Source organism: Pleurodeles waltl, chromosome 5, assembly GCF_031143425.1.
Source record: "Pleurodeles waltl isolate 20211129_DDA chromosome 5, aPleWal1.hap1.20221129, whole genome shotgun sequence".
Taxonomy (NCBI): domain Eukaryota; kingdom Metazoa; phylum Chordata; class Amphibia; order Caudata; family Salamandridae; genus Pleurodeles; species Pleurodeles waltl.
In genome coordinates, this window is record NC_090444.1 from 1,174,336,755 (window position 1) to 1,174,348,876 (window position 12,122).

The 12,122-nt window shown below is 41.6% G+C and overlaps 1 protein-coding gene across 2 annotated transcripts in view; it reads left to right on the forward strand.

Annotated features, from left to right (window-relative positions):
- LOC138296348 (heat shock factor protein 2-like) overlaps positions 1-12,122 on the forward strand; it is a 198,325-nt gene that overhangs the window by 43,848 nt on the left and 142,355 nt on the right. The window contains exons 4-6 of one of the 2 annotated variants that reach the window (XM_069235398.1): positions 5,635-5,751; positions 10,669-10,793; positions 11,244-11,319. In XM_069235398.1, the coding sequence (XP_069091499.1) occupies positions 5,635-5,751; positions 10,669-10,793; positions 11,244-11,319 (318 nt within the window). The remainder of the gene's footprint in view (positions 1-5,634; positions 5,752-10,668; positions 10,794-11,243; positions 11,320-12,122) is intronic. The other variant, XM_069235399.1, reaches the window with a different exon arrangement.

Consider the following 12,122-nt stretch of genomic DNA (forward strand, 5'->3'; position numbering starts at 1 on the left):
GTGCATCCATTTGCTTAATAATGATTAGTAACCCTCAAAGGTTAGTCCTGTTGGCATTTAGCTCAAGAAGAGCATATCGTTTTACAGACATCATTGAGCATAATATCACAATTGGCACAGTATAGTTCCCAGGATCCAGGTGTGGAATTTCACATATCTTTTTGTTTTAATTAAAAACACACATAATTTGAACAGAACTAAGTATAATTGAAAGTATGTAAGGATTTGTATATGGCCAACATTAGCTAATTAGTGTCTGCTCAACGTAGTTTATCACAAAATGTGTGGACTAACTCTGCAGAATATAATTTGGAGGAAGCAACGCAGGTTATCACAAAATGTGTGGTGCTAACTCCGCAGAATATAATTTGGAGGAAGCAACGCAGGTTATCACAAAATGTGTGGTGCTAACTCCGCAGAATATAATTTGGAGGAAGCAACGCAGGTTATCACAAAATGTGTGGTGCTAACTCCGCAGAATATAATTTGAAAGAAGCACAGAGTTTGCATGTTCTCCTTTCTTGACCTCTGTACAACGACAGCAATGCTAATTTGTTCTGAGGAAGAATGGGTAGTAACGTAGTGCAGTTTCCAGGTAAATAGATCTACGTTTCCAGTCATGCTAAGCTTTATCGTCTTTCTTGTTCATGTAGCCTGTATTTTCCGGTGGGTCATTTCTGAGCTTAGCTGTGCTTCACTTTTCGGAGCACTGCAGATTTCAAGGACAGTTGTGGAATGGTTGCTTTTGTTTAATTTCTTGTGACAAAGAGGCAGAACACTTTGCATCTTTTTAACTCAATATAAAGATTTTAGAAACTACTTTTCATGCATCATCTGCTTCTCCCTCAAGTTCCAAGAACCACAGAGAGTGTGGGGGCAGAAAAAAGCTTGCTGGGTGGATGGTGAAAGGGTTTTTATGATGTAGATTGCACTTATTCCCTTAGACCTGGACACTGCACAAGTTCATTTCCAGGTGTACTTACTCATGTTCTCTCCTCTCCTTACCTGTCCCTTCCACGCGGTTATATTATTACTAATAATAACAACACCCTTCTCAGTTCTTTGTCTCAGTCCTGCGCCAAAGAATTAGTAAACGTATATGTCAGCGTCTGAAAAATAAAACAAAATTGGTCCTTTTCTCCACCAGGCAATCCCCTCTTACACCTACATCTGGTGAAATCTCAGTGAGCCACATTTTGCTCAAATAGATAGCATGATAATCAAATTAGCAAATATTAGCTGTTCCTCTAGAGTGGCAGATGTCAAACAAGAAGAAAAAAGACATTTAATGTTGTATTGTGTTGTGTGAATGGGGAGAGAATTGCCTTTTAAGACTGTGTACTCTCCCTGCAGCAGCCTGCGGATTCTTACCCTGTATTCCTGGAAAATGACAATGAAGAAATCAGCACCTTTTTAAAACAGATTTATTGATTTTTTGCAGGAAACAAACAAGCAACTACTTACAAAGTAATCAGATATTCAGTCTCCAGTGCTGTCGCAGCTTCCATTACAAAAACCCAAACCCAGCTAAACTTTCCTCCCGCCCCTCTCTCTTGTGCCTCCCTCCTTCCTTGCATCCTTATAATCCTGAGCAGGAGTGGTCTGATGCTGTCTGATTGGAAGGCGGTCCACAGTAAGACTTCTACACTTGCAGGAGGTATCAATCTAAAAGCAGCAGATGCAATACGAAGCATCATAGAGTAGTTACTCCTGATTTGAGATGAATATGCAATATCTTGGGGCTCACTGCAGCGCCCCGGCGGGGAGTTATCTGGGTGTGTTAAACTTTCCATTAATGCGTCCCACGTGTTAGCCATTTCCATAGCTCCACGACCACTTTTAGATTCTTGCATCAGGACCGCCCCTTTGTATCCTGCCCATCTCACAGGCTATTTTCTCCCCATCCCTATTCTAGGGCCGTGCCAAGTCTTCCAATTGCGCGTTATTTCCGGCTTCGCAAGCAGGAAAGCTAAATCTTGGAACCTGCTCGTAGTTTTAATTTTTGCTGTGTGTGGGAGCCAATTTAGCAGGCATTGTTGTGGGGTGCATGGTACCTTCCTGTTGATGATGTCAGTGAGGGTGTCTGTAATGTCCTCCCCATATAATTTGAGCTGCAGGCAGGACCAAAGCATGGGCAGCAGTTTGGCCCCCTCTTCCACATCTTGGGCATTTGGTACTTGTTATATGAAAGTAATTGTTAGTTCGTCTGGTGTAAGGTATGATCTGTGAGTTACATAAAAGTTGGTTAACTTAAGGCGGTCGTTCCTTGATACTTTGGGTACCCTTTCTAATATAGCAGCCCAGTTCTCATCAGGTGTAGGGTTTCCGAGGTCCCCTTCCCACTTGGATCGAAAACCATTCAAGGGCACAAGTACAACCTCTCCAATCGATGCACACAAGCATCTTACAGCCTTAAACGCCCCAGAGGGGGTGAAAACATATTGACAGGTTTTGTAGTGTGGTGGCTCAGTGTGTCCCATCCTCTGTTGTTTCTGTATTGCAAAGGCCACTGCGCCATGTAGCAGAAATTGGCTTCTATGAAGGCCATAGTCATGTCCAAATTCGTCAAATGGGAGGAAAGCTTCATCCCTATGGAGTTCAACCATTATAGTCGCTCCTGCCTCTACACACATCTCCAGTCCTCTTCATTCTCCTCCCCCCACGAGGCAGCAGATCCAGATATCGCATAGGTATGTCTGGCGAGTACAGGATATTCGTACAAGTTTTCTGCAAACAACAGCGCCTCAGAACTGAAAACTCTGTTGAGCTCCGCTCATCTCGGTGATTTAGTCGCAGTATGATGGAAATGAGTGTGTGTGCTACTGGAACACTGGGGCACAGTGCACGTCCAGTCCTCAGTCTGCCTGCTACCCACTGTAGCCATTGTATCTGCCATTGTATCTGTGCTGCTAAGTAATAATTTTCTAAGTCTGGTACAACAAGCCCCCCAGTGTAGGTCGGTCTTTTTAGAGTCATCAGGGCTACTTGCCTGCGGCCCTGAGCCCCAGAGGAACAACACCATAAGGGAATCCAACTCTCTAAATAGAATTTAGGGGATCCACACAAACACTCCATAAAGAGAGCTGGCATTGAAGAGCCACCATCTTTAATAGGTCAACTCTGTCCGCTACCCATAAAGGGAGCATGCTGTAGAACTCTATGCTCCTCTTAAGGTCTCTTGTTGCCTCCCCTATATTCCCTTCCAAGAAGTCAGCAGGGTCATGATACATTTTTACACCTATCTACTGGAAGCGGTTAGGTTTCCATTGCAGCCCTCATATAGTGAGCGGGTGATGGCAGCCTGGGAGTGTGGTAAACACCTGTGATTTTTGCTAATTGACCCTCTGACGTTCCTGGCTCCCCTTCCCACCTGATAAAGCTCTGACACATATCCCCCTGCTCACACCATGTCCATGAGGGCCATATATAAAAGTCTAGTCCAGGCAATAAATTCCGCTTCCATCTGAAACTGACCCATGGCTGCGTAGAGAAATGACTGCTCAAGACTACTGAACGCCGCCTTAATATCTATGGTAAACGCTGCTACTTCTGTGCAGTCATGGGCATCCCCCTCCAATATAGCGAGCAATCTTCCTATATTATTAACTCTATTGTGTACAGGGATGAAGCCTGCTTGAACTAGATAGATAAGGGTGTGCATATGAGATAAGTGGCAAGAATCCTACTGAGTATCTAATAATCGGTGTTCAATATCGATAAAGGGCGATACACCCGCTTATTCTGTGCGGCTTCCAAGGTTTTAAGAAAGGAACCACCAAGGCCTCTCGGGTGGAGGCTGGCACCATGTATGTATGTTTGGTTGTGTTATAAAGCTCCAGTAATTTAGGAGCCAGGTCATCCACATGGGTAGCATAAAATTCTACTGAGAGGCCATCGGTGTCTGGTGTTTTACCCCTAGCCATTGCTTTAATTGCTTCTCTGATCTCCAGCAGTGTTATGTACCCTCCCAGTGCTTCTGTCTCTTCTGGTGTCCGTGTTGGAAAGGCTAAGGGTGCTAAGAATTCTTCTAGGTCTGTAGCCGAGCAAGTATACAGTGCAGAATAATAGTCCCGAAATTCCCTGTTAATGTCTGCTTTCTAGGCTCACGAATCCCCTCTTGCCGGATTCGCCAGCCACGCTAACAGTGTGCCAGTGTGGTCCCTCTATGCACGCGCCTTAGTCATATAGTTTTTTTAGTCAAAGCACCGAAGGCTCTATACCTGTTCAGCTACTCTTTCTTTTGCTTCCAGGAGCTCAGTTTGTTTCTCTGGGTGGCCCGATCTTTACACCTTAGTCCAGCGCAGTGCCTCTTCAGCTGTTGAGACCTCTGCTAATAAAGGGCCAGATGTACACCTTTTATTTTGCGTCTCGCAATTTGCGATCAGTTTGCGAATCGCAAATTGTGAGTCACAAACAAAATGTACAACAGTGTTGCCCACACTGTTTTGCGATTCCCTAATGGGTCTCAAGGGACTTGCCTCATGAATATTGATGAGACAGGTCGCAATTTGCAACCCATTCGGGAATGGGCACACTCACAGGGTTGGTGGCCTGCTGGGGTCATCAGACCACCATGTCTGTGATGGCTTTTCAGTAAAGCTTTTTTTTTTTTTTTTTTTTAAATGCATTTCAAAAATAAATCTCGTAGGGCTGTGCGGAGGTCTCTCAGCTCCCGGGCAACATCAGTACATCCCTGGTCTCTGCTTTCAGCAGTCGGCCCCTCTGTGACTGTATTCCGGCACAGGGGGGGAGCCTTTGTCCAGCGCAGATGCTGCCCAGATCCCACGTGCAGCATGCCGCCGCCGCCGCCACCTTTAATGTTGCTGAGCCTGATTGGAGCAATCTCAGCCCCCCTACCTTTGCACCCGGAGTAATGCCTCCCCCTCCCCAAAACTCACCCCACCCTCTTGCGGGCCCAGTGACAGCAAGAGGGGATCAAGGGACGACAACATGCCCACAGTGGGCCACCAGGCCTCTCTGTTACTGCAGGATTAGCATGGATGGGGGTTATCGGCAGGAGCTCAAGTTCCTGCTCCTCACTCCATCGTGATATGGCCACCCCCGCTCAGCACCCAGTTCATTATGAAATATGCGCTAAGGAAAGTATCCCTCTTTTCTGAAGAGGAAAAAAAGCACACTAATGGGGCAAGAGGAAGGGAAGGATGGAAAGAGTTTTGGCAATAATTTGAGAGGGGAACGTTTGGTGTAAAGTCTTTAGAAAAATGAAGGTGATGGGAAATCGGCAAAGACGTTGCATTACTAGTATTAAAAGAGAAGCAGTACTAATGCAAGGAAGGTTAGAAGTTATGTTTTAAGGAAAGACCTTGACCTATGTGGGGAATTACATATCGTGGATTACGGATTTATAGTAGTAGTAGTTCAAAGAAAACATGCACTAATAACTGGCTACGACCTTGGTCGGAAAGGGACAAAAAGAGAGCTAGAGCTTGTTACTGCTGAAGGGACAGAAAACACGCAAAAAAAAACAACAAATATTATGAGAGAGAACCAGGCAAAAATGGGGAAGGAAGAGAAGAGCTGAAATAAGAAAAGAGGGAACAAATACAAAAAATTAGATTACATGAAACTTATTTTTTTAATTTTATGAATGTCCCCACCGCTCCTTTGTTTCAGGTTAAAAAAGAGGCACCCAATGATTTTTGGCAACCTTCCATCGAGGGGGTGGACCAGCTCCCCATACCGGAAGGATGCGTGCTTCCGCATACTCAGCAACATTTTGTTAAAAAAGAGGTAGGATTTTTTTTTTTTAGCTAGATAAATACCTTTTTGTCCTGTTAAGTATAAAGTAACCAAGTTTGCCATAAAGTACTGTATTTCTAATCTTTTTAAAGGCATAAAAATACAGCTACTTAAAGTAAGGTTCATAATGGAAATCATTGAGTACACGCATGGGATTAACTCGCATACATTGAGAGAGAAATTACTCCTTAACTCATTAAACCTAACCTCATTGTATACCATCCCCATGTTCATATGCTCTGATTGTGTACTCTCGTCTTAGATCAATAGAGTCTTGTTTGTTAGGAAGGCTGTTAGTACGAGAGCGTAGGCATCTTGGTTAATAAAAAAACACAGCAGTGCATATTCATTCTAGCATCCACGCTACCGTGGGCTGATTGCATGAGATGCTGAACAGGTGCTGGACAGTGTAAATATAAATACTCTCAAGTATTCTTGGGTAGTTATGCATTCTAGGCACAGTTCATTATTTTGATGACATTTTCAGTTATTGAGGCACAATCATTTCCCTAGCGAACTGGGTGCTCCTTTGAGTCTTAGTTTTGTAGTAAGTTTTTTAAAGTGTGCATCTCTAACTCAACAGTTTTCACATGGAGGTGAAATTCTTAGTGTAGATAGTAAGCCTTTAATTCCACCCTTTTATTGTGTCGTGTGACAAGGAAAATGTTCCCTTGATAATTTTTCCTTCGGTAAAGGAAGCTAACATTGTACATTTCTGTAAATCTAACTGCAAGGATGTCAGATCCACTAAAGACTGTTTGGGGTCTTAGGTCCAGCCTTTGGTTGTTATTTGTCCAGGCCGTTACAGAAGAAGCAGATAATTGCCAACCTTTAAAAACATCTAAGAGGGAGATTTTTGATAAAAATAAGAGACCTCAATCTTAACTTGCATTGGAGAAAGCTGGAAGTCTTTTCTGTTTTTTAAACAAAATCGTGTGGCTCCTCCCTAAAGTAGGAGTATTGTTTTACGTGTGGTGCTGACCGTGTGTAAGTCCATAGAGTACTCTGTCAACAATAAGAACGGAAAAGAGGTAATTTAAACCTTGCTGGTGGTTTTTGCCTCCTCTCACCCATCAGAGGAACGTACATCATATTTAACAATCTCTACCATAACAGTGTTGGGGTCATTTTGGAATAAAATGTTCCTACTAGCAGAGCTGAAGCACTTCATTACCAAATTAAGCATGGATGGCAGAATCAGTTTTTTTCTCTTTTTTTCAGTCAATGCTGAATTCAGCACCTTCATTCCTTCTAGAATTTAAAACTACCAGCAGTTTGCTGCCTAAGGGCCCAGGGACACCTCTATTTAAGAAATAATCATTTAAAAAAAATTTAGTGAGGGAGATGCATGTGAGCAACCCACCATAAAAAGGCTCTAAAGTTAAAATAAAAAAAGGTGCTGGTAAATAACACTGAAATGGACAACAGAAGCCAGAAATTACTTTGTCTTTGGTTCTTGGACAGACATGCCTTTGTTTCCCTGAGGAGCGCAAGAATTCAATGGTGTAGGGGCCCTAATAAAGGTAAGTATCTGGGATTGAGGAGTGGGAAGCTGTGCCATTCCATTAGGAGTGATTTAATCTCACTGAACTTCCCTAGGACCATTTCTTCCAATTTCCTCACTTCATTGTCCTTTACAAACTTAACTGCTGCAGGAGTGGTCTTTTCTGTCTTACAAAGTTCACCTTTCTGGACTAAGTCATCAGTATTGCTTACTCAGCCTTCCTCACTCTGTCCTGTCTGTCCAACCAGTGCCACAAGGCGGACTGAGCTTGGTTTGAATTAGGGCGCTGATCAAGTTTCTCAACTTTGTATTTAAAGCAGCCAATGACCAGGGAGTAGGGCCTATTCCGTTTACTATAATGTGGCATATTCTGACTGCTTACCTGTGCTTCCAGGTAATGTTCATCTGCTGTTCTCGAAGACCTGTACAGTGCATAGATCCTTTTCACTCGTTGAGTAGCAGTGCCTCTGTTCACATCTGCGTGGACACCGTACATAGTGCTAAGCCTGGGTGTTAAACAGTGCCTCCAGGGATTATGCCTTTTTGCTTCATGATGTATCCCATGTAGCACACTCTGCAGTGGGCTTCACCTGTCCCATGCATTGTACTCTGTGACCATCTCAACTTCCGGGTACACACCACTCCTAAAATGTATGGAGCTGTGCAACAGCTCATGCTTATGTGGAGTAAATCTGATGCACCATGTTGGAAGTGCACTTCTGAATCTCATGCATTTCAACCCACACCTCCCATATTTGCTGTTCCTCACCCAGTATCGTATCAACCAGCCCTCCTGACCTGCACTGTGAATCTGATGCTTAGTGGCCTACTCATGAGTTTGAGACGCTATATAAAGCCAACAATACCCCAAACGGCATGCTGTGCTTTGCAGGCACCTGGCTCCAAGCCCCTCTTTGAATTCCATTCAAAACAACATTGTTTGAAGCTTTTGCACTCTTGCCCCCCTCGACATCAATACTCGCTCATTATACCAAGAGTGCCACTGCCCCTCAAAGAATTGAAGAATTCCCACCAAACTCAAATTTATGACCTTAAAGACACCCATTCCCGTTCTCCCCATCTGGAGTAAAGCAAACTATTGGTATCCACTCACAAGCTGATACTCAGTTTATCTTTGATATTATTTACATTTATATGCATTTGAGCCCAAGTCTTTAAACCCCGTGTCCCCTAAGTGTATGAAATCACCATTTCATCCATTTGTGTGTACTACGTTAGCCATCTACTGTATTTGTTCATGCTATGATCTTGAAACTCTATACAAAGCAGTGCTGTTTAGTAAAAGTTAGGAGATGCTTATTTTTAAGAAACATTAAGGGTTTTTCAAAAGGTTTTTATTAAAAGTTTTGGATCTCCTAAAAGGGTCCACAGAACATGGACAAAACAATAAATTCTCTTCAGTACAGTTTTATAAAACGTTTAAAGCATTTAAACATTTTAGAACTATGCACTTTATTCACAGCAAATATAGCACCTGTCGAGCTTCATCAATAGTGTGAGCATTAGATTTTATAGAAAGTGGCTTTAAAAATCATCGCGAGGAAAAGAGGAACGTGTAATGCAGGGCATATAAAAGATTACGTGATTCGAATCTTTAATGCCATTATTGCATAGACCACAAATTCTTTCTTCAGCTGGTAAATTTTGCCAGGTACTAATAGATATATTTCAGTGTTGAAATATTCATTCTTAATAAGAGGAACAAGCAACTAATTCTGTGATCTAAATTCCAAGTTAAGAATGGTTGTCGTCTGTTCCAAGTGTGTACTGCACCAACAGGTCTATACCTTTCCTTCTTTAAACAATGTCAACATCATGCCAAGCACTTATGTTAATTGCCAGCTTTTTCAACAAGCTTTTTGATTACAACATAGAACTTTTAAAACAATCTGTTGAATCTGAAGCGTCCTCGATGCGCAAGAAAAATGTCTAAAACAGACAGTATTTTCTCTGTTCTTATTGAAATATTCTAGGAACATTGGAATCCTTAGATTATTCATTTCAGTCATAAGTAAATAGTGACACCAACGAAGTACTGCAGCTAGCACCTGCACTAAAGTGGTAACCAAACCAAGTTCCAGCCTAAGGTTATGGGTAGCTGCAAGAGTGATCAGGTTACACCGCCTACAAAGAATTTGACCCTCAATTACATCCATAAGGACTCATTTTTTCCAACACAACTATATCTGTATCACACAAAAGAGTTGGTGAAGCCTTTGAGTCGTACACCATTATCAAGTGTACAAAATACCTGCTTCCTAAGGAAATATAAAATGATCTGAGCCCATTGGATTGGTAGATAACGTTACTTGAAAGACGTTGAATATGATCTTTTTCATCTAATTTACTGGAGAAAAAATGTCCCTAAATGTGGATGACTAGTCACAAATTCCAAGGTTTCATTACCTAATTCCCACTTAAACTTAATTTCCTTCCTATATCTTTTTCTTTTGAAAATCAGATCATTACTTTATATGGTGTTACTTTTCAGAAATTGAGACCTCACAAACTGGTCAAGACAGAGCAAACATTTTTTAGGTCCCTGTGGAGTAAACTCGAGAATTATGATATCTGCATATCATAAGCAGGCTATTTTATGGTCCACTATTAAAGGTGCATCACCCCTATATTCTGATATAGCTGAGGCAAGATATTTATATCTCCCATACTATTTCATATATATATCTATATATATATATATATATATATATATATATATATATATATATATATAGATATATATATGAAATAGTATGGGAGCCAACAGACAGTCCTGTTTAAGACCATTGTTGGTATACATGCTGGATGAGAGGTTTCTCTGATTTGCCTAAACTGAACAATTATTTCTAGAGCATCTGTCTTCACGATTGAATGTTGTGGAGAAATCTATAAAAGAAGCATATTGATCATGGATAATAACATTTTTTTCCAAAATTAATTGTAACACATCTATGTTATTCAAACTGTAGCATTATTGTGAAACCAGCTTGTTCCCTAGCAATTAACTTTTTTTCTGTCTCTCAATATTGCAAATGCTCAAGGATACTTTTAGCAGATATCTTCCCACCGGAAGATAGTGAGGTGTTCTGCCTATAATTATTCAGGAGATTACATGGACCCTTTTTGTGCAGTGGTACAATAATACTCCGAGTCCAGGATTCTGGAGTGACTCCTTTAAGATAGCAGTATCGAAACAGAGGAATTGGAAAGATAGACCAGAGGGATCCTTTCTTCTTTATTACTGAAAATTACAGATCAGCGTAGCTCCTGGAATTTGTGAGTCAAAGGAATGAGAACTGTTTGCTGATTTGAACTAAAGAATAATTTGTGACTGTTATAGTAGCTATTTGTTGACCATGACCGATTTCTGCCTTCTTCTGTAGGTTCCATTACCTCGGATGGAAGATCGCACAAATGGACCAGAGGATGTACACAAAATCTTATCACTCATCCAACAAGTTCAGGGGAGACAGGATGTTGTCGACTCCACAGTGGAATCTTTAAAGAGGTGAGTAAAATATGCAGTTGTTGTTCTCCAAGAACTTCCATGGTTAACATAGACCATGGGCCTGATTTAGAGTTCGGAGGACTGGGTTACTCCATCATAAACTTGACAAATATCCCATCTGCTGTATTACAAGTGCCATAAGATGTGTTGTACTTGTTATATGGCGGACGGAGTATTCATCACCTTAATGACGGAGTAAGTTGTCCACCAAATTATAGGTCTGCCCCAATGTCTTCTGCATGTTTTATTTCTCGTTCGATCTTGCCATCCTTCAAGCCTCAATGTCTTTGTTGTGGTGTCTTGATAGAGTAGGAAAATAAAAGCACCAAGTGGTTCTCTCCTTAAAAATATTCATCTCATGACTAATTCACTCAGCTGTGTTGTATACTATATTGTTGTCCTTTCGAGGAGTATGCGTATGATTAACAGCCTACTACCTTTCATTTGCAGGGATAATGAGGCTCTGTGGAAGGAAGTCCTAGACCTGAGGCAGAAACACTTCCAGCATCAGCAACTTTTTGAGACTGTAAGTTACTTCAGATTTTTATGTTTGCCTTAGTTGAAGTCGTCTATTTATATCAGAAAAATATGCAGATCCCAAATTGATGCACATTTCATAGGAAACAATTTGTTTAATTTTGTCTGTGCTGTACATATATTAAATGACGGCTTTTACTACAAACTTTCAAAACAAAAATGGTATGTCGGCTTTGGCTAGAGTGTGCTGCGTAGGCATGAATCAAAGTTGCAGGTCACATTGGTACTGTGAAAATGGTTAGTAAAAACTGATATAGATTATTTGTCATTAAGACACAGTAGTTGAGCAACATTTTGCTTCAGAATGAAAAATGACTTTCACTTGTGAAAAGACACAGTTATTCTACTTACATGTTTCCTGCAGGTCACAGTCACCTATTGGGCTCGAGTATCTTTCTAGCACTAGAGTGATCTGTCACTCCCCCCGTACCTTGTGATTTGGCTTAGTCTATGTCCTTGATGTTCATGCCTACCCCCCACCTCACTATCGGTGACTTGTCCCCAAACTCTGCTCCCTCTAATGAAACATTCTTCAAAGACCCTATTGACTTATTTTGGTTCTCCTCCCGTCTCTTTGAGGGCAGCATCCAAATAATTTGCTCCTACCCCTCCATCATACACTTAACTTGGGTTGCATTTCTGGCTGTCTCTGTGTTATCTGCTAGTGAATGGTCACACTCCTCCAACTGCACAAGCATGCAAAGAATGAGATACATTATTTCACATCTTCCATTGCAGCCAAACCCCCATTATATAGCTATTCTTTCCTTCCTAGACCTTTTCGCTCTTCCT